This window comes from Loxodonta africana, chromosome 9 (genome assembly GCF_030014295.1).
Source record: "Loxodonta africana isolate mLoxAfr1 chromosome 9, mLoxAfr1.hap2, whole genome shotgun sequence".
NCBI classification, from domain to species: Eukaryota; Metazoa; Chordata; class Mammalia; order Proboscidea; family Elephantidae; genus Loxodonta; species Loxodonta africana.
In genome coordinates, this window is record NC_087350.1 from 108,722,358 (window position 1) to 108,745,893 (window position 23,536).

At 40.4% G+C, this 23,536-nt stretch overlaps 1 protein-coding gene across 18 annotated transcripts in view; it reads left to right on the forward strand.

The window, feature by feature from the left end:
* PTPRD (protein tyrosine phosphatase receptor type D) overlaps nucleotides 1-23,536 on the forward strand; it is a 354,453-nt gene that overhangs the window by 175,683 nt on the left and 155,234 nt on the right. For 10 of the 18 annotated variants that reach the window (XM_064290506.1, XM_064290507.1, XM_023545268.2 and 7 more), the window contains 3 exons: nucleotides 929-1,188; nucleotides 15,097-15,187; nucleotides 21,403-21,612. In XM_064290506.1, coding sequence (XP_064146576.1) covers nucleotides 929-1,188; nucleotides 15,097-15,187; nucleotides 21,403-21,612 — 561 coding nt within the window. Of the gene's footprint in view, nucleotides 1-928; nucleotides 1,189-4,736; nucleotides 4,766-12,894; nucleotides 12,900-15,096; nucleotides 15,188-21,402; nucleotides 21,613-23,536 lie in introns of all 18 variants that reach the window. The other 8 variants (XM_064290520.1, XM_064290509.1, XM_064290508.1 and 5 more) reach the window with 2 other exon arrangements.

Below are 23,536 nucleotides of genomic sequence, written 5' to 3' on the forward strand. Positions count from 1 at the left end.
AGCTGCGTAAGTTATTTGCACAGCTTGCAGACCACTTTGATTTGGCCAAATTTGCCTGCTGTTTTCATTAGTAACTTTCACGTAAGAGACTGACTATGGTGCTTTGGCACTGTGACTTTCCCGCTCTAATGAGGGAAAGGGTTAAATTCAAGGCTGATACTATTTGTAGGTCACCTAGTACTTCCAACTTGCACCCCTTAATCCTGAGCAAAGTGCTTTTCTTTATCCACCAAAGAATGAACTTTCCTACCTATTTAAAATGCAGTATCCCCAGAAGTATTTGAATTTATGTCTTGGCCTGAATTCATCGTACATTTTAAGCTCTGGTTTGCCATTGAGAGATGTTAGCAAGAAGTACAAATTTATGAAATGAGTATAAAAACATTGTCGAAAGTAAAAACATACTTAGGAGCAGGCATGGAAACCTTCATTGAAAAAAAAGTGATGTGAATAATATTTTAAAAATCTAGAACCTTTTTTGCATAAACTCCATTAAGATCACATACAGCTGACAGGCCATGTGTTGTAAAACAATTGCACATTTCTTTCTTGTGCATTTAGAGAGACTTAGAAACATTACGTAATGACATAGTAAGAACTACAAGGAAAATTGATGTAATCTCTGCAGTCGTGAACACTTGCGGGTTAGCCCCAAAAACCAGACCCCTGGCTGTTGAATGGATTCTGACTCATAGTGACCCTATAGGACAGAGTAGAACTACCCCATAGGTTTACAAGGAGCGGCTGGTGGATTCAAACTGTTGACCTTTTTGGTTAGCAGCGGAGCTCTCAACCACTGCGCCACTGGAATCACCCAAAATTCAAATGGATCTCATAGGTACTTTCTATTAGCAAGTGCACATTGGTTTAGAAAATATATTTTACCTCTTTGGTAATCAGACCTCTCTGCTTGGCTGTATCTCTCTAGATTCTCTACGATGATGGGAAAATGGTAGAAGAGGTGGATGGCCGAGCCACACAGAAGTTAATTGTCAACCTGAAGCCTGAGAAATCGTATTCGTTCGTGCTAACAAATCGTGGGAACAGCGCTGGTGGGCTTCAGCACAGGGTCACTGCAAAGACCGCCCCAGATGTACTACGTACCAAGCCTGCCTTCATTGGGAAGACCAACTTGGATGGCATGATTACTGTGCAACTGCCCGAAGTACCTGCAAACGAGAACATAAAGTAAGTTGAAGGGTTGGGGCTGATGGAGAGAATTGCAGGTAAGCAAGAAATGAAAGTTACATCTCAGCGTTATAGTTGTAATAAAATGATATATTCCTTCCTATATATGGAGTGAAAGAATCTTCTGCATAAACACGTAGTTCTGATGTTGAGGTTCTGTTGCACTCGATTTTGGTGTTCATTGCAACACAAATAGTCATTTATTTAGCACACGCTGAATGTTTTCTGTGCCAGGAATGATGTTATTGAGAAGATAGAAAGACAAATAAAGCATGGTTCTTACTGTAAAGGAGTTTAAATTATAATATATGGAATAAGGTGATTATTTAAATAATATTTGGCAAAATTTATTATAATCGTGAGGAAGTCTTGCTCAGTACTGTTGGGTCAGAAACTTTCAGAAATGAGATAAGCAAAAGCATTATATTACAGATTTTTTTTTATGTGCATTGAAGGATAGGAGAAATTTCAACAATTAAAAATTGAGAATGACATTGGAAACAACATGAAACGTAGAAAATGCAGGATTTCTCGTTTGGATGAAACACAGTGTAGAGACCGATGGGACTGAAGTGGAAAATTAAATCCAGTCAATTAAGTAGTTTGTCCAAAGATGTAGAACTAGTTGGTAGCAGAGTCAGTACAAGAAAAAATACTCAACAAATTTTATTAGTTACCAGTACCATGTGGACCCCAGGGAATAAAACAGGAAGAAGGCTTGTCCCAGTGTTCATAGAATGGGGGATAGAGAGAAGCAGACAGACGTAATAAATGTTAATGGTAGAGTTATGCTAAGCCAGAATAGGGTGGGTGAAGGAAGGTTTCTGACTTTAATCATGAGGGACCAATAGGAGGTGTACAAAGAATCAGAGGGAGAAGATTATATGCAGGGGAAGCTGTATGCAAAGGCCCAGTATTAAAGGAATCAAGTGATTCCATAAGGCTGGAATACAGAATGCCCAAGGAAGAGTGATGGGAGAAGAATGAGAGAGGTGTATGAGAACCAAGTCATGTTCTGTCTTATAGACCATGGAAATGCATAAAAGTTCTTTATGCAAGAGAGTGGTGTGATGCCATTTGTATAATACCCACATATTCCTCTCCACCATTTTAGAAATGATTTATTAAGAATCTACTGCGTGGTAAGCACTGTGCTACATGCTTGGGTTGAGACTAGACCCTTTCTCAGTTGTCTTATCCCACACCATCAAGTTTAGATGAAACTTGCTTTGAAAGGTTTGAAGGTCAAGCAGAGGCATTTATACATAGTTCATGGATCCTTAGGGCCTTAAAGGTTGGGGGAAAGCTGGTGATCTGATTAGAACAGTTCTTCAGGAAGATGGCTCCAGACATCACCTGCTGGATGGATCGAAGCACGTAGAGATAGCCACAGAGAAAGCTGTTGGGAAGTCATTGCATAGTTGACTCTAGACAAATAACAAGATTCTGAAGTGAGACAGCGATGGTGGAAATAGAATGTGAAGCCCGATACGAGATCTGTAGAGTTTGGAACCTGTGTTCATGAAGGGATCAAGGCAAAGGAATATGTTATAGATGTCTCTGAGGGTTGAGCTTGTATGACAAAAGGAATGGTGCTAAAGGGTGAAAATCAAGAGGAAGATGATGAGTTTAATTGCAGATATATTTTACATGAGTTGTTAGTGAAATATCCAACTGAAAATGATGAAATAATAGGAAAAGAGTATGAATTGATGGACTTTTATATTGACCACCACTAAGCACTAACTTTCTGTGGGAGAACAGATGTAGAATATGATAATATAAATGGGGTGACTACTGACAAGTACTGTGGAACCATAAATGCAAATTTTTAGCCCAACTTGGGTATCAGGGGAGGCATTCTGAGGAAGCTAATCTGAGTCTTGAAGGAGGAAAAAGATTTAGAATGATAAAAGAATGGGAAAAATATGGACTATAAATGTAGTGCATTAAAAAAACTAAACAGGGAAAAATATGGACTAAGTTCAGTGCATAAAAAAACACTGTATTCAGCAGAGAGCACATTTATTATTTAATTAGTTTTCCAGACTTTATTTATAATAATAAGTTATCTTTACAGGCTGTTTACCAAATTGGCTTGATGAAAAGTGTTGGCCATAATTGGGAAATGGTGTTTTAGTATGTTGGTGGTAGACTTTAGTTTCATTTTCCAACTTCTGCCTGAATTGAGAATATTGCCCAATGTATTCTATGTCTCTTAGTGTTTTTCTTTAGCTCCAGTTTTTTCCCATTGTTTGATTTATGTACTTTCACCTACTGTATTGAAATGGGAGTCAGGGAAAAGGGACAGAACTGGGAGCAAAGAAGCGGAGAGACCATTATGAAGCAGAAAAAGAAAGTAAACTACCATGGAAAAAATAAATGTGTTCTAGAAATGAATTAAGGATTCTCATGAATATATTCTAGCCACTCCAGGGGGAAGAAAAGTGTGAAAGACTAAATGAGGAAAGGATTTGAGTGGGAAAAGTATAAGAACCATAGGAAATGAAAAGCAAGTCTCCTGGTAGCAAAAAAACCTTAGATAATTTATATTTACTGGGTTTCTTATGGAGCCCTGATAGCGCAGTGATTAAGTTTGGCTGTAAATCTTAATGCTGGGTGTTCAAATCTACCAGCTGCTCTTTGGAAACCCTACGGGGCAGTTCTACTCTATCCTGTGGGGTCACTATGAGTCAGAATCGACCGAACTGCAAAGGGTTTGATTTGGGGGTTTGGTGCTTCTTAAAGGAGCCCTGGTGATGGCAGTGGTTAAGCACTCAGCTGCTAACCGAAAAGTCGGTAGTCTAAACCCACCATCCACGCCACAGGAGAAGGTTGTGGCTGTCTGCTTCCATGAAGATTTACAACTTTGGAAACCCTATGAGGCAGTTCTGCTCTGTCCAGTAGGGTAGCTATGAGTCGAAATCGACTTGATGGCAACAGGTTTTTTTTTTTAACAGGGGCTTCTTAAAGGCGGGACAGCTTAAAGTTTCCCATCCTGCCTCCTAGGTCAGTTCATGTGGCAGTGAGCAAGTATATGAGAACTCTGTGGCATGCTGTGGGGTTTGCCCTAGTTGGCCAGTTTAGAATGTTAGAAAGGATCCTAGCTTTTTGTTCCGTATTCTATGGTAGAAAGGAGAGAGAAAGTAGAACTGACTGCAGAGCTGTGTTGCTAACTATTAATTAGGGAAAAGCTGTCTGGAAGAATGCCTGCAATATATTTTATAGCAAAATGCAATTTTGGTGATCGAAGGCTATTTTGTTTATGGATTTCATCCAAGACAATTCAGAGGTCTTGATCCCTACCCGTCAGCTTCTCACCTTCTCAGAACAAAAGTGTTTCTTGTAAATGTAATGGCAGTGGTATATCCTTGCTTCTGTTTTCTATCATATTGGGTTCTTGGGGTTTCTGTGTGGAAAAGCAAGGAAGCTTCTCCCCCAAAGGAAAGACTCAGTTTCTCATGAAATATCCATATGGGTCCTATGGGTGCTACCACAGTGATTCTGTGGTGCTTTGGCCTTCTATTTGAATCAATTTGGAGGCTGAGGGTCAGTCAGAAAATCTACCAATGCCACTGTTCTTCCAAAGCAAATTGTGGTGGCAGGGGAGACTTGCGTGACTTTTCAGAGCAGGATTTTACTCTGGGTGGGGATAAATAAATGTAGCACACAGATTGTACTGAGAGAAAAAGTTACCAGGAGGCATCACCTGTAAATTAAATTCATGGCAACTGTTACGATCTGTGTTCCCCAAAAATGTGTGTCAACTTGGCTAGGCCGTGATTCTCAGTATTGTGTATCCAACATTTTGTCATCTTATGTGATTTTCCTATGTTGTTGTAAATGCTACATCTATGATGTTAATGAGACAGGATTGAAGCAGTTATGTTAATAAGGCAGGTCAATCTACAAGATTAGGTTGTATCTTGAGTCAACCCCTTTTGAGATATAAGAGAGAATCTAGCAGAGAGACAGAAGGACCTTATACCACCAAGAAAGTAGTGCCAGGAACTGAGCTCATCCTTTGGACCCAGGGTCCCTGTGCTGAGAATTTCCTAGACCAGGGGAAGATTGATGACAAGGATCTTCCTCCAGAACTGGCAGAGAGAGAAAGCCTTCCCCTGGAGCTAGTGCCCTGAATTTGGTTTCTAGCCTACTAGACTGTGAGAGAATAAAGTTGTTTGTTAAAGCCATCACTGTGGTATTTCTGTTATAGCAGCACTAGGTGACTAAACAGCAACCATTTTCTGTTCATGAAAAATGAAAATGAAGAATAAAAGTATTTTTTTGAAATTTTAAATACCTTTGGTTTTATTTGGAGCCCTAGTAGTACACTGGTTAAGAACAACAGCTGCGAAACCAAAGGGTCAGCAGTTCAAATCCACCAGCCTTTCCTGGGAAATCCTGTGGGGCAGTTCTACTCTGTCCTGTAAGATCGCTATGAGTCAAAATTGACTTGGTGGCAACTGATTAACAAATTTAGTTTTATTAATTTGGTTTTCAGGTTCTTTATGTTTTGTTCCTTTAAAAAAAAAAAAAAAAAGATACTCCTGGAACCATGGCTACCAAGTTGCTTTGTAAAATTTTGGACTACTACTAGTAGTTTAATAAGGAATAATTCATTTGTCATGTTTGTTGATTGAAGTAGGAAAGCCTTAAATTTTATAATACATTATAATTCACTGAAGATATTAGAATGTTTTATCTAAGCTTCATAATAACCTTCTGAGAACTCAGGGATGGATTATCAAATAAGCTTACTTGTGGTTACTTATTAATCTATGGTGCACCATTTCACCTGTTGTTTTTTTTTTTAACCACATTTTTCAGGTTATGTGGTGAAAAACAGGTGAAATGGTGCACTACGGATTAGTACCGTGCTTAGTGTGAGCTCGTGTGTACCTTGCTTACTGGTTAATCTGCCCCCGTGTGAGGTGGGTCGTCTCCTTTCCATTTACAGGGAAGCAAAGTGAGGCCCAGAGATACTCAGTGGCCTAGCCATGATCATACAGCTGATACTAATGACAGGTAACACCGTTAGGGGCTTACTGAGGGCCAGGTGCCGTTCACAGCACTTCACGCCCGTTAACTAATGTAACCCTCACAGGGGGGTGATCCTCACTTCACAGATGAGGAGGTTAGGAAGTGGACTGACTTCCTATCACACAATAGCAGAACCAGAGAGAAGGGATTTGAACCCAGGCAGTCTGGCTCCAGAGCCCACGTGGTGAACCAAAGCCGCGCCCCTGTGACCACAAAAGGTACTGGACAAATCAGGACAGCTTTTCCTGGGCAATTGCTAAACAGTTAAGATCTCTGCAACAGCTAGGCCAGACAGAACTGCCTGAACAAACCTTAGAATTAAGAACGGTCAGACACATCTGCGTGGCCACAGCTCGTGGAAATGCATGGCCACTGTCATCGAGCAATCAGATCAGCAAGTTGCCGTAAGAATTTAGAGGAGAGGCAAGGGAAAAGTTTCCTCCTGGTCCGATTATCATTCCACCATTTTACAGATGAGAAAATTGAGGCTTAAAAAAATTTAACTTACCTGACAGTGCAGCTAAAAAGATTCAAACCAAAACCAGTTGCCATCCAGTGCACTGTGACTCACGGCGACCTCGTGGGTGTCAGAGTAGAACTGTGCTCCAGAGGGTTTTCGGTGGCTAATTTTTCAGACATAGATCACCAGGCCTTTCTTCTGAGGCACTTCTGGGTGGACTTGAACCTCCAACCTTTCGGTTAAATTTTGCATCACCCAGGAACTTCAAAAAAAAAAAAAAAGATTTAAAGCCTTGATTTAAACACAGGAACTGGAGGGATCATTCAACCTGTTTTTGGTTTTTCTATGTAAATTAGTTTGTTTTATATGTGTGTGTGTGTGTGTGTCAAAAATTATGCAAGGACTGGCATTCATCATTAAACTCTGAGACAGATCTTAGTATTTCTTTTAAATAACCAGTTTGAGAACGCTAATAAGACCATAACCAAATCCATTGCTGTTGAGTCAATTTCAACTCATCTTGACCCTATAGGATAGAGTACAGCTGCCCCATAGGGTTTCCAAAGCTCCTTTACCACGTCTTTTCAGACCACATCTTTCTTCCGAGGCTGGTGGGTTCAGCAGCTGAGCACTTAAGCACTGTGCCACCAGGGCTCCTGAGAAAGCTAATACAGACTGCTAATACAAAAAGTCTAACTGAATTTGAAGGGGGACCTGCTGAAAGACCAGGGCTTGCTTTCCCATATAATTATATGGACCTGGGTCCCTTGGTGATAACATATTAAATAAAATTAGTAAAGCTTTACTTAATATAATTAAAATTCTGAAGGTTAGATTTAACTTATCTAATTAGAGCTAATACACTGGGAAAACACATCTTGCTTTATAAGTAGTTAGGGCTTTCCAGATATATTGATTCTGTAGTTATTTTCCTGTTAGTTTAATAGTTAAAGTCTATGTTGAAAAAAATGTTTAAGCCTAAACTCCAGACTTAAGACAGACAAAGCAGAGTGTAGAGTTTAATATTATGCATTTATAAAACTGATCAAGCCCCCAAAACTTTTTTTTTTTTTTTTCATTTCAAGCAAGTTCTTTTGGTTCATATGACTTGGTTGATATGAATTTGTGGGGCACATATTAGCTCTCCCTTTCACTCCTATCTGAATCATTTTTTCTTTCTTAATGTCCCAAGAAATAGAGCAAGGGTCACCACCATGCCAATAAAGAAGAGAACAATTGAAGTAGAGAGTTACACGTTCTGTAAACTCTGTCTGCGCATGTCTTGCTGGTTTGGAGAAAGGAGGAAAAGCTTCATGAACTTATTTGAGGGTTGTTGGTTGTCATGGAGGAGAAAGGCCCCCCAAATGTTTTGGACTACCTGATTTGAGAGAGGCATAAGTCCCTGAGAGCCAACTAGCTCACCCACTTCCACATTTCAGTAGTAGAAAAAGAACTCAGTGATAAATGACAATGTTAAACAAATTTGGGGAAGATTATATGTACCTGGTGATACACCAGTTAAGTGCTTGGCTGCCATAATGGATTGAATTGTATCCCCCCAAAATGTGTAAACCAAAAGCATGGATGATAAAGAGTACATCTTACATACTTTGGACATGTCTTCAGGAGGGATCAGTCCCAGGAAAAGGACATCATGCTTGGTAGAGGGTCAACAAAAAAGAGGAAGACCCTCAACAAGATGGATTGACACTGTGGCTGCAACAGTGGGCTCAAGCATAACGATGGTGAGCATGGCGCAAGACTGAGCAGTGTTTCGTTCTGTAGTACATAGGGTGAATATGAGTGAGAAATGACTCAATGGCACCTAACAACAACAAAATACATGTCAACCTGGTTAGGCCATGAATCCTAGGATTGTGTGGTTTCCCTCCATTTTGTGATTTTCCTGTGTTTGTAAATCATAATCTCTGCCTGTGGTTAAAGAGGATTAGGGTGAGATGTAACACCCTTACTCAGGTCACCTCCTTACTCAGGTCACCTCCCTGATCCAATGTAAAGGGAGTTTCTCTGGGGTGTGGCCTGCACCACCTTTTATCTTACAAGAGATGAAAAGGAAGCAAGCAGAGAGTTGGGGACCTCATACCACCAAGAAAGGAGTGCTGGGAGAAGAGCGCAACCTTTAGACCTGGGGCTCCTCTGCAGAGAAGCTGCTAGTCCAGCAGAAGATTGATGTCAAGAACCTTCTTCCAGAGCCGACAGGGAGAGAGAGCCTTTCCCTGGAGCTGACGCCCTGAATTTAAACTTCTAGCCTACTAGACTGCTGGAACATAAATTTCTATTTTTAAAGCCATCCACTTGTGGTATTTCTGTTATAGCAGCACTAGATGACTAAGACAGCTGCTAACCAAAGGTTGGTGGTTCAAACCCACCCAAGTACTCTGTGGGACAAAAATTCTGTGATTTGCTCTGGTAAAGACTGCAGCCTAGAAAACCTGATGGGGCAGTTCTACTCTGTTGCGTTGGGTCACTACAAGTCGAAATCAACTTAACTGCCCCTAACAACAACGTAGGTATATCTGTTTTAGAGGTGTTTTCTAAATATTCAAACATGTCTTAAACAGTATTGGAACTGACTGTAGACAAAAAAATGATGCAGGGGCGAATAGTCAAGGTTCTTGATCTAATGAGAGAATTCAAGGAAAGTTTCCCTTAGGAAGTAATAAGTGAAGTAATATTTGAGGGAGAGGAGTTAACCTGGACCAGGTGGAAGTGAAAGTTCTAGGCAGTTCAAACCGGCTATTCAAAGGTTCTGTGAAAGGTTGGAGCAGGATAAGTTCAAGATATTGGAAGCCCGTGAAGCTATAAGGTCGAGGGAATGGAGAGGTGGATTCCAGCAAAAAGTTTTGTAAGGCTTTTTGGTCTTTGGTCTTCAGCCTCAGAGCATTGAGGATCCACTGAAATGTTTTCATAAGGGGGAAGTGGCATGATCAGTTTTGTGTTTTGAAATGAAAATTTCAGAGACTCGACTAGAGAGACCTAAGTCAACAGAGAGGGGAAGTGAGGGACTGAAGTAGAAACCCAGTGTGAGACAGTGAATGATGCCGTAGTGGTGATGGAGAGACGTGAATACCCTAGAGATGGATTTTGGAAGTGAGAGGACTTGGTGGTAGATTGGATGTGAGACAGGGTGTGATAGCAGATTGTCGATGATAACACCTATGTTTGTACTCTGTATACTGAAATGGGTTGTGGTGCGGTATTGGAAGAGCATTTATTCTGAGAGGAATATCATGTGTCTTGTTTTAGCCATGGTAAATTTGAGGTACTTTTGTGACATAGAAATGGAGAAGTAAAGTTGAATTAGATAAAACTGTGGATTTCAGACCCTATAGTGTTGCTCTGAGTTGGAATTGACTCGATGGTAGTGGGTTTGGCTTTGGCTTTTTTGGTGACGTTCAGAGGAGACTTCTGAGCTGAAGATAGGAATCTCTGAATCATCTGCATAGAGGTGATCACTGATGTCCTGAGTGGGAATGAGATCGCCTAGGGAGAAAATAAGGAGTATAAAAAGGAGCCCTTGGGCAGAATGAAAGGATCTGAGAGCCTGGATGGTGGTTGGGCTAGGCCAAAGAAGGTTGAAATCACCTCAGATGATGGCTGAGTTTGAGAGAGAAGGAAGGCCCTGAACTTCCTGGGAAAACTCTTCCATCAGAGAAAATAGATACTGGGGAGGCTGGTTGATGGCAAAAATCAGGGAGAGAAGAACATAAGATAGCTGAACTGTATGGACTTAAAAATAGAATGGGTATGTTGTGTTATGTTGTGTGGTATTTTTTGGGCAAGAGGGTGGAGAATCAATGCCTGCAAGAACCAGTGGGAAACCAGGAAATAAAGAGACCCCAATTCCTAACTCAGGTTTATGGCTGGGACGAGAGGTAAATAAGCAGCCACTACATGAGAGAAGCCTGCAAGAGAAATACTGTCTTCAGGGAAAAGGTAGGTTTCAGTTAAGGCAAAGACATGGGTGTTTACAAAGCCATAGTTTCTGAGAACACAGTAGGGATGTGTGGATTTAGACTTACCCCATCCGTCAGTTTGTTGTACTGTGGTGGCTTGCATGTTATTGTGATGCTGGAAGCTATGCCACTGGTATTTCAAATACTAACAGGGTCACCCATAGTGGACAAGTTTCAGTGGAACTTCCAGATTAAGACAGACTAGGAAGAAAGGCCTGGTGATCTACCTCCAAAAATTCACCGATGAAAACCTTGTGGCTCACACAGAACATTGTCTGACTCATTTGCTTTGGACATGTCATCAGGAGGGATCTATCCTGGAGGAGGACATCATGTTTGGTGAATTAGAGGGCCAGGGAGGGTGAGGGAGAGACCTTTGGTGCACTCTGTTGGCACAGAAGCTGAAGGGATGGACTCAAACATGCAGGACCGGGCAGCATTTTGCTCTGTTGTGCAAAAGGTCCCCATGAATGAGAGTCAACTCCTTGGCAGCTTGCTATCTGTCATTATACTGTGAAGTTCAAAATTCCCAGTGCTCCCTTTCGTTCAACATGAGAGAGCTACTTTGAAGCAGGCTCCACTCGGACTGCCATAGGTGAATGCTTCAGATATCCATGGAGAGAAAAAGTTACGGATCTACGACCTTGTTGTTAATTAATTGCTTCGGGGGAGGCCATTCAATTCTTATCCCAGCCACAAAATGAATAGTTGGGGGAGTGTTGCAGAAGAAATAATGGCTTCTTTTCTTAAGTATAAAAGTATGAAAGCAAAAGAGAAATTAATAGAATTCATCAGCTTAACCTTGATTTACAAGATTCTGCGTGAGGACAATGGGAGCTCTTTGTTAATGTGCAGTATCACTACCTTCGGGAAGAGAGGCTCTCCTGACTTGGTGCTAATGAGAGTGAAAAGCAAGAGGTTCCTTGACAAGTGTGTTTATCAAATGCATCTGCAGTGCTATTTTGTATGCTCAGTTGCAGCCTCTGTCATTCTTTTCCATGCTCATTTAACATGATGGACTTGTTTGGCAAATCCTTCAGGTGGTGGGAGGACAAGACGAGGGGGAGCTTACTCTGGATCATAAAATAAAAGATATTGGCCTCTCTCACACTCTCCAGCTCTGCCTTCTCCTTGCCCTCCTTGATCATCATGGTTATTTGTAGTAAAGAAAACAAACAGCCAACAATGCAATCCTCTGTGTTTGTTGATTCGTTGCTTAGAGCACCGTGGAAAAAGGGTTCTGGTATAATTGCCTGCTTTGACTTGAATTCTTGATTAGGAGAGAAAAAGAAAACTTTGACAAGTTCTTTTGCACTCATCTCAGGGAACTGAAATCTCCTGACCTGTTCAATCGAGTGAAGCCGTGGCGGTTCAGTGGTAGATCTCTTGACTTCCCTGCGGGAGACACGGGTTTGGTTCCCAGCCAATGCATCTCTTGTGTAGCCACCACCTGTCTGCACGTTGCTGTGGTGCCAAACAGGCTTCAGCGAAGCTTCCAGACTAAGATGGATTAGAAGGAGAGGCCTAGTGATCTCCTTCCAAAAATCAGCCAGTGAAAACCCTATGGATCGCAATGGTGTAATATGCAGCCTATCACGGGGATGGTGCAGGACCAGCAGCGTTTCCTTCTGTTGTGCGTGGCGTTACCATGAGTTGGCAGCCAACTTGACTACACCTAACAACAATAACAACATTAAATAAGGTAGTTCAGATGCATCTTTCCCTCATGATGCGTAGCATTCGCCTGTAGCCCCTGACATCTTTTTAGTGCTAAATGCCACGCACTGTGCTAAGCACTTTGTGTTCATTGCTTTATTCCCCTAAAATAATAGTCTGATATTATTTCTTCTCATTTTTCAGAATACGCAACTGAGATTCAGAGATGTGAAATGATCCATCCAAAATCACACAGCAAATTAGTGGCAGAGCCAGAATTCTGAGCCAGGTGTATTTCCAGATGCCACATTTTATCCAGAACGTTCTAAAGCAGTTCTGTTGAACAAATAGAATGCAAGGCACATGTGGCATGTTAAACTTTCTAGTAGCTACCATCAAAAAGTAAAAAGGAGCAGGTGAAATTAATTTCAATAACATAATTCATTTTACCCACTTTGAATTTTATACTGAACATCTCAGTTCAACTAACCACATTTCAAGTGCTCAATAGCCACAAGGGGTTAGAGGCAACTGTACTGGACAGTTCGGCTCTAGACTTAGCTTATAAAGACAGAGTTCTTTATCACAGAAAGTTCACTGAGTTTATTACAGGTGTTGTTGTGAGATGAGTAAAAAGAGAGCTTCAGATGTGTTCTATTGGTCTCTGTGATAGACTGTGATACAGGGCTGGTAACTGCCTTCTTTCACTCCTTACCCCTGTCAGGCAGTCATCTCTAGTAAGTGTGGTGTGTGTGGGTGTGTGGTGCATGTGTCAATGGGTGTGTACGTGTACGGTCTCATTTTCACAATAAATCTCCACAAAATATATAGTGTCCTTAGAAAATACTTCATGGCATATAGAGTAAGTTAAAAGAGAGGCAATATTAAGATAAGTACAGGTTTGAATCCCCTTACTGTTTTAATTTGGGCAATTATTTAATCTCTCTGCATCTGTCTTTTTTTTTTTTAGTTACCTATCCTTATAGGATTGCAAACCCTGGTGGTGGTGGCGGCATAGTGGTTAAGAGGTATGGCTGCTAACCAAAAGGTTGGCAGTTCGAATCCACGAGGCTCTCCTTGGAAACTCTATGGGGCGGTTCTGCTGTGCCCTGTAGGGTAGCTATGACTCCGAATAGACTCAATGACAGTCGGTTTGCTTGGGTTTTGGTATCCTTATTTTTTTTTTATAGGATCGTTGAGAGGGAAGTAATACATTTAACATAATACTGGAGAAATTGTTGCCGGTAGCTGCCATGGAGTCAGATTCCAACTCAGGGTAATCCCATGCACAGTGGAACAAAACGTTGCCCAGTCCTCGGCCATTCCCACGATTGGTTGTGAATCGGACCATTGTGATTCCTAGGGTTTTCACTGGTTGATTTCAGAAGTAAATCAACCAGAAGTATTAGTTATTACACATTATATTCAGAGCCTTGATACATTGTTATGAGTTACCATCCAGTCAGCTCTGACTCATAGCAAGCTTATGTATAACAGAACAAAACGTTGCCTGGTCCCATAATCTTCATGAGTCCTTGTAGAGCTGCTATGAAAGATCGGTACGGACAAAGTCCCTAACCGCAACTACAAGGGCATGAGGTACACTACACCGAAGTTACAAAGCAAGCTTTACAGATAACCTATATATATTTATGAATACCTGTCTTGATACAGAGTTACAAACCTCCAACTTACAGACAACTCATACATAAGAATGGGCTGTCATAAAGCCTATTGTATTAAAAATTTGAGTCAAATGCATACAATGGTTCATAATAACATGCACGCACTGTCTTGTGACACTCATGGAAGCATAACATGGTTTGGAGGTGTTTCTTAAGTGTTTCTTATGCATAGAAATGTAAAATATGTACTGTATACTGAGACAAACATTTGACTGATGCTAAATAAAAGCCATATGTACCTGTGCCGACTTAACCTACAAATTGGGCTTAAAGACAGACTTAGGAATGGGTCTCGTTTGTAACCTGGGTACTGCTTGTACTTAAATTTCAGTTGTCAATTGTCAGTGTGAGGTCTTGGCATTTTTTTTGTCTCTTTCCTATATTCCTATAAAAAAAATGATGTCTATATTCCTATAGACATCATAATATTGAAGTCCACTTCGAAGGCCCTTAAGTAATGATCTCCAAATTTCTGCAATGTTTGCCTTAAGATTTACAATTTGATGGTTAGAAAAGGAGAGGATCATTTATTTTTTACTTTATATAATGTTGTTAGATTATGAATAATTTTTATATTTTAAATTTTTAACCAAATAAAAAGCATTTTAGGTTTTTATGAACAAACTAATAATAATAATGACAATAGTATGATATTTGTATGGCCCTGAGTAATTTTAATTATACATTCCTTTTTTAAAAAATCAAATAATTCCTCTTATAAATTAATGTCATAGAAAATATTTGGCTCAGCAGCTTGCAGTGGTACTTTTCAATACACCAGCTTTGTGTGTGCCTAGCACCAGGATCCTAACAAACTGCCTGCTCTGTTTATGAAACCTAATAAAGAGCAGCCAACCATGATGATATTACCATAGAAGATCATTGAAGTCACATATAAATATTTACCCATGTTGTTTTTAAAATTGAACAAACTGGTGGTTATTTGTCATTGATGTAAGAAATGGACCAGTCACTCCATATCCATCATTTGCCTTTAGTCTCAATCAGTGGTCTGTGGAAGATTTAAGGGTATATTTGTATGTTCTTTTCCCTCTAAACTAATCTTACTTTTATCTTTATTTTGCAGAGGTTACTACATAATAATTGTGCCTTTGAAGAAATCTCGTGGAAAATTTATCAAGCCCTGGGAGAGTCCAGATGAAATGGAATTAGATGAGGTACCTGTGTTGTTGGTCATGTCTTTCATTAGTTTTTTTAATTTATTAAATATCCTCCTCCTCCCTATGGAGGCCTTTGAGCATCTAATCCAGCTGCTGGCTTCCACATGGCTGGCTGGTCGGATGGCTCAGTGCTGCCTCAGTGTGTTAACCACGAGGAGCCCCAACAAAGATCCTCTTGCTTTAATTAAAAGACATTATCCTGCAACAAAGCTTACAACCTGTCTAATCTGGGTTGGCCTTATTATTTTGCCCCTTGCCCCTTGTAAAACATGATGCAGGGGTATGAAAGATAAAGTGACTCGTCAGCAAAGACTTAATCACCATTGCTGTGAATTCCAAGGTCCACTTCACCAATTGAGTGCTGCTAAGGCTGTTACAAACGCTGAATTGCGATTTGCACCAGCGTTTAGCATTTGACCTACTGTGTGGGCTTCACCACTTTCTCCCAGAATTCTGCTGATTAGAAAATATTTGTCTTATTCTTTATCCTTTAGGTTTTCAGATTCAAAAATGCATTTTTCTGTGAAGGAAAACAAAACAAATCACAAAATCTTGAGCCAAACAAGAAATAAAGTACAAAGAATAGCACAAACACTAAATTGTATAATTTTAATTTCCAAAATCTTAAAACAGTGGGTATGTTTTAACTTGTACGTTCATTGGATGCCTGGGAAGCTGTTTATATGTTTCTTGTGTTGTTTTTTTTTTTTTTTTTTGGACGTTAATACATAATATGAAGTTACTTATAATAGATGATAAAGCATTGGTGGTTCAGTGGTAGAATTCTCGCCTTCTGTGTTGGAGACCCGAGATCAATTCTCAGCCAGTGCGCCTCAAGCACAGTCTATCCGTGGAGGCTTGCGTGTTACTATGGTACAGAACATGTTTCAGCAGAGCTCCCAGACTAAAACAGTCTAGGAAGAAAGACCCGACGATCTACTTCCAAAAATCAGCCAATGAAAACCTTATGGATCACAATGGTCTGATCCACAAACAGGCAGCGTTTCATTCCATCGTCCATAGGGCCGCCATGCGTCGGGGGCGACTAGAGAGCAGCTAACAACAACAACATATCTAGATGAGAAAACTGTGATCCAGAAGTGTGTTAAGCCAGATCCCCAGAAGGCCAGAGCCAGGTAATGGCGGAGGTTCCCATTTTGAAATACAGGAGAGTCTGCTTTTTTACATTGATACTCTCGTGAATCAGTTTTTAAGGCAAATAACCAGCCCCCATTTGGAGAAATAGGAGGTTTAATATATTGGGTTATCTGACACCTCCTAGCCAGTTTGTTCTTCCTAGATATTTTCTCCACCTCAGATTAGTGCAGTGTGGGCAAGGAAGAGAGGAAACCCCATAACTGCATTACGTGAGGCAGCGTTTATTTCACGCATGTCTGTGTGAAGGAGACTTCCTGACCTGACAGATGAGAGCTGTTAGTTCCCTTAGGCAGACAGATGTTGTCTCGAGGAGTGCGGTTCATCACCCCCCGCTTCATTTTATCTGAGTTAAATTTCATCATGCTAAGAAGGGAAAAATGAGTTCAAGGTTAGGCCTGTGCTTTTGTGTCCCTGCTTTGTGACGTTGAGGGGAGGAGGGGTTATAAAATATCCCAGACACCACTCTAATCACATCGAATAATTTAGGTACATTAAAAAAAATTTTTTTGTTGTTGATAATAAAAGAACAAAATCATCATTCTGTGATATTGGAGGAATAGTGATCCGTCATCTGAGGATGCAAGATGCTTAGCTATCCTTTTATAAGTGTTTTGAAGCAAGAAATTATTTTACTTGTAATTAATCAGTTAAAAGACCCCTGGGTGGCAAAAACAGTTTGCACTTCGCTACTAACCTAAAGGTTGGCCATTTGAACCCACCCAGCAGTGCCGTGGAAGAAAGCCCTGGCAATCTGCTTCTGTAAAGATCACAACCAAGAAAAGCCTATGAAACACAGTTCTACTCTGTAACACCTGGGGGTCTCCATGAGTTGGAATCGACTTGACAGCAGCGGATTTGGTTTTGGTAACTAATGAGTTAACGCCTGAACTATTTATTCTTTGTTAGCTTAAGCAAATCTCAGCTGAAGAACCAAACTATCACCATCCCATTTTAGTTGCAATTGGATTCGAATGCAAAAGCTACTTGTGAAATCTATGTATCTTTCTAAATATTTAAAAAAAAAAAAAATTAAGGCGTTGAGATCCAAGCCAAAAATTACATGGAGTGCTTTTGAATAATAAGCCTTCCTTAGAAATAGAGCCATTTGATGGCAAGTAACAGGAAGCTGATTTACTTTTACAGCCAGGTTTTAACCTTCAAAATTCAAAACATAATACAGCAACTCTAATGGATTAAGGTATAGAGCTATATATGACATTGGACTTTCTTGCAATTAAATTCTGCGGATCTGTGCTGTTGATGGAAACCCTGGAGGCGTAGTGGTTAAGTGCTACGGCTGCTAACCAAGAGGTCGGCAGTTTGAATCTACCAGGTGCTCCTTGGAAACTCTATTGGGCAGTTCTACTCTGTCCTATAGGGTCGCTTTGAGTCAGAATCGACTCGACGGCAGTGGGTTTGGTTTGGGTTGGGTGCTGTTGATGGAGCCCTGGTGGTACAGTGGTTAAGAGCTTGGCTGTTAACCAAAAGGTCAGCAGTTTGAATCCATCAGCCCCTCTTTGGAAACCCTACAGGGCAGTTCTACTTTGTGCTATAGGGTCGCTACGAGTTGGGATCAACTCGACAGCAATGGATTTGAGTTTTTTTTGGTGCTGTTGATCCCGTAACAGAGAGCCATTTTAATCATCCCACAAGTTGTAGTGCATTAATCTGTATAATAGTTTAATAAAGAACATTTATTCAAAAACTTGTGGTCAGGATGGGTTGTTTCCCACTTTTCTTACTGATATAATTGAGACCACATTGCAGAATTAATGGTGGAAGAAATAAGATACGCATTGACTGGAAAATGAAAATTATTTCTGATAAAGAACTAAAGCCCTTGATATATCTTCTGGAATTACCTCCAATACATCTTCTAACTTTTGTGGAGGCGAACAAATGAAAATAGGCCATGGCCTCCCTTTATGTTTACTCATCCAGTTTCTGATCCCTCCAGACAGGCCTTTTTTTGCCACTATGGATGATAAAAGCATTGTAGTAATTTTATCTATAGCTTGGCACTGCCAGGTTTGACAAAAGTAGTGTGCGTCTCTTTAATGTATTTGACCAAGTGACTTTTTTTTTTTTTAAAGGCCTATAATTCAAATTGTTGGAACCATATCATTGAATAGAATAGTGGCCTAAGGGGATTTCCACATGTATGCCTCTCATCTAGGCCCATAAAAAAATGGAAAAAGGCCTTCTAAACAGAGTTACTCTCGAAATTATCTTCTGAAATCATTCATTCTTTGTCTGGGAATACTCTTCACATGATAAATTCATAGACTGTAACTGCTTTTGTCAAGGTCAGATTGGGAAGAGCAGACACTGATAGTCAGAATGAATTTGGGACAAAATGACTCGTAAAATGTTAGTTATATTCAATTCAGGGCAGGTCTTGCAGTATATCAGGAGCTTTTCGTTGCATTGTACTTCAGAGGCTTTCCTTAAAATAATGCAGTCTTTCGTGGTTGTTAACTTCAACATATTGGCTAACTTTGGTGTCATCTGAGCACCTGTGAACTATTTACATATCACACAGGGAGTGTCTTAGTGTGATTAGAACAATCTAAAGGGTCAAGGTTGATGTTGCAGATTTGACCTTAGTGAATGACTGTTTTGGATCCAAGGAGCACCAAACAACTCAAATGTCTTATTCTAAAATACTTCCTCTAACTCTTTTAGAGAAACCCTAGCAAGGTACCTACGGGAATGACAATGACATGGATATATTATGACCGTAGCCAACATCTGAAATATGAATGAAATCAAGGTAGGGTTTGATCAGTGAAGTAGAAGAGCCACATAAACAACTGATAGTAGATGTTTTTGATTAGCCAATTCCAATAAGCTGTCAGCTCATCTTCAGTGCTGTTGTCCTTCTGAAAGCAGTGGGCTGCCATCATTTACTGCATATCAGCACTAACATTTGTAATGACTTTTCAAGTATAACATTCCTTTGAATTTTTGGATCAGGATTTTTTTTTTTTTAACTAGCATGTTAAATGAATCCAAGAAAAAGAAATCCCAGTCTGAATTCATCTGTGCTAATAAAAACCAAAAAGCCCGCTGCCGTTGAGTCGATTCTGACTCATAGCGACCCTATAGGACAGAGTAGAACTGCCCCAATAGAGTTTCCAGGGAGCACCTGGCGGATTCGAACTGCTGACCTTTAGGTTAGCAGCTGTAGCACTTAACCACTACATCACCAGGGTTTCCTGTGCTGATAAAAGCAGATGGGAAAAAAGTATGTATGGCTAAGGTCCCTGAGTGGCGCAACCAGTTTGCCCCAACGACTAACCTAAAGGTTGGCGATTCAAACCCACCAGTGGCACCTTGGAAGACAGGCCTGATGACCTGCATCCGTACAGATCACAGCCAAGAAAGCCCTATGTAACAGTTCTACTCTGTAACTCATAGGGTTGCCACGAATCAGAATTGACTCAAAGGCAGAGTTTTGTTAAGTACAGACTGAGTCAAAACAACTTACATTAACCAACCAAACCAAGTGCTGTCAAGTTGATTCCGACTCATAGCAACCCTACAGGACAGGGTAGAACTGCCTCATAGAGTTTCCAAGGAGCACCTGGTGGATTCCAACTGCCGACCCTTTGGTTAGCAGCCGAGTTTAAATGTTTCATTTGTGTTTTCTTAAACCCTGTGGCATAGTGGTTAAGAATTTGGCTGCTAACCAAAAGGTCAGCAGTTCAAATCCACCAGGTGCTCCTTGGAAACCCTTTGGGGCAATTCTACTCTATCCTGTAGGGTCACTATGACTGGGAATTGACTCAATGGCAATGGGTTTGGTTTTGTTGTGTTTTGGGTTTTTTTTTTTTTTTTTAATATTATACAGTCATTAAGTAAACAAAAATATGGTTGAAAATATTCTGCATGTAATTTCATTTTATTTCACAATTTGAGCCCAATCATATACTGCCACTTTCCACTGTGTCTCAGTTCCCTTATCTATAAAGTAAGGGTAATAACAATAGCCTAAAGAATGCGTGTTTAGGCAGCCTAGAACAGTGCCTACCTCGTGGTAAGTGCTTAATTAATGATAACTATTTATTATTATTATCATCATAATTTATCATTATAATACTGTTTATCATTAATATAAGTAAACCTAATTTGACAACAGTATTGAAGGATAGTGCTAAGCATCTGGCTTTGCTTTATTACTGGCCAGTTAAACCAAAACCAAACCCTTTGCCATCAAGTCGATTCCAACTGCCCCATAGGGTTTCCAAAGAGCAGTTGGAGGATTTGAACTGCTGACCTTTTGCTTAGCAGCCGAGCTCTCAACCACTACACCACCTGCATAATTAATCACCAGATGGTCCAGATGTGCTAAACAGTTGATGCCAATAATTGTATCTGTCACCTGGCAAGATCATTCAGCCTCTCCAGAGAACTAGATTCCTGAAGAAGTTGGGTCCACAATACAATGTCAGGAACCCCGTGCCAAATGGCTAGTTAAGGAGCCATCAAGCCAAGTTATTAGATGACACAACGTCTGCTTGATATATGTGTAAATTAAGTATTTACTGGATTCTGTCTCCGCTGATCTGGGGGACTCTGAACATTTACTAAGAACAATCTAAAATGCTGCTGGGCTCTCCTAAAATTTGGTCATATTTGAAAGTTTAGATGGCTCTATCTGAGGTTATATTTGTTCTATAAATCCCCCTACATGACAGGCTTTTATGACTCAAGCTGAGTTTTTTCCTTAGGTGAGTTTTAAGGCACCATTGCCCTTTGGGAGGATTTCATTAGTGTAGACAAGGATGTGAGCTACCAGTAACCAATCTAATAGCCCTGTGTTTATAGCTCAGCCCTTGCTGTATCAGTCCAGTGTCTTACCTTCACAGAAAGGCAACCATTTGGATTATCGAGGGAAGTGAAATTTAGTGATGTTGACATGCTACATGAAATGTGGACAAATTGTGTTTGTGCTGTTCCCAGGCTGGAATTAATTTCTCGCATTAAATTGCCAGTTATTTGGGCTGTCGTTGTTTACACTTCTCTTTCTGTTTCCCACTTTTTTCCTTAAGCTGCTTAAGGAGATATCTAGGAAACGCAGAAGCATCCGTTATGGGAGAGAAGTTGAATTAAAGCCATATATTGCCGCCCACTTTGACGTCCTTCCCACTGAGTTCACCCTGGGGGATGACAAACATTATGGTGGATTTACAAACAAGCAACTCCAAAGTGGTCAAGAGTATGTCTTCTTTGTGTTAGCCGTGATGGAGCACACAGAGTCTGTAAGTTAATTATGATGGCATCTGCTTACGGTATTCTTTTACATTGTCACCAATCCTTCCTAATTATTTCTCATGAGTTGTCATTAACTTCAGTGTAATAACAGGCTGCCTACTCTTTGAACAAGGTTGAGTATAATACTGCTTGAGATTGCATTATGAACAAGATTGTGTCTATGATGACAGGGAATTTAGGTGGACTTCAAATTGATAGGTCATATTTCTGGAGACCTTTTGATATTTCACACGTATCTATTGCAGGCTGATAGCTATCAGTGCTCACAGTCTCCTTTCTCATTTTTATTGAATGACCATTTTAATCTTAAAGGAGCCCTGGTGGCACAGTGGTTAAGCACTCAGCTACTAACCGAATGATTAGCAGTTCAAACTCACCCAATGGCTCCGTGGGAGAAACACAAGATGTAGCAATCTGCTCCCATAAAAATTCCAAAAAAAAAAAAAAAAAACCAACCCCACTGCTGCCAAGTTGATTCTGACACATAGCAACCCTATAGGACCCCCATAGGGTTTCCAAGGCTGTAAATCTTTATGGAAGCAGACTGCCACATTGTTCTCCCGTGGAGCAACTAGTGGCTTTGAACTGATAACCTTTCGGTTAGGATAACCTTTTGGTTAGCAGCAGAGCACTTAATCATTGTGCCGCCAGGGCTCCTACCCATAAAGATTACAGCCTAGCAAACCCTATGGGGCAGTTCTACCATGTCCTATAGGGCTGCTATGAGTAGAAAACCCACTTGACGGTACCTAACAACAACAACAACATTCTTTTTGTGTAATATCTGATAGGTGATAACAGTGCGAGCTAACAGGCTCTGAAATGCAGCAGACTATATCTCCAGGTATTTGAACATATTGAATCTGAAGGTGGTGGTATTTTTTTCTCCTGTAACTGCCATTGAGACATCATTGATGTCTCCCCAGGTTCATGGGGCAGATCAGTCTAGGAAGCAGCAAGCAGAGCCAGCTTCTGTAATTACAGCAATTTAATGGTGAGTCTATCAGTGAAGGGCTAAGAAAGTTAGCAGATAATTCAATAAAATGGAGGATTCGTAAGGTACTCTAAATAATGAATTGTCTTTTATGTAATTCATCTTGCTCTTGAGACATTTTATGCTTGATTTGCTTTAAAACTTCAAAAGAAAGAGAGAAAATTGTAGGTGGGAGTGGGGGGTTGGATTTAGAAGTAGCCATCTACGTTAACATTAATGTACACATTTCAGACTGTATCTTTCTAATGGGACCTAAATCTGCCAGACGTGGTGACTCAGCCCAGCCAGTCTTTCCCATATCTAAGAAGCCCACTGTTATCAAAGGCTCCTCTACATCAGGTGTTAGCTTGTACAGTGGGGCTTCTCTTCAAATGACTGAAGGATTCCCCCTGTGGAAAATCAAAACACAAAAGCAGTCTTTCCGCCTGGTTTACCTCCGTGCACAGAATGTCATTTAAAAACCAAGTGACGGGCTTCCTGGAATTTTTAATGCACGGGTGTGCTTTCTCTTCCTAGTCGAAGGTTTTAAAGCGGAACATCAAGGGAATGGAATATTGGATATCATCTTCTTTTGTTTTGTTTTTTAAATGACTTTTCGATGTTTGAGAGGAATTTTCTTTAAATAGCTCTAGAAACGTTCTGAAAAGCACTTTCAGAGCGTTGAGGTAGATCAGAGAACCCAGCAAAGAAGAGAAATCATATCAGATCCAGGCTGACTATCAACACCATTGGGAAGACTCTGGTTTCTAATCCCTCCCAGACGTTTCCCATAGAGTATCTGTGCATCACCACTGATGAAGAATCTACGTCATTCTTCAGTGTGTCATCACGCTGGTTCACTGATTTTATAATTAGGATTATTTTTTCTCAAATATGTGAGCTAAATGGCCCTTTTTCTCCATCGTCTTTCTCCACAT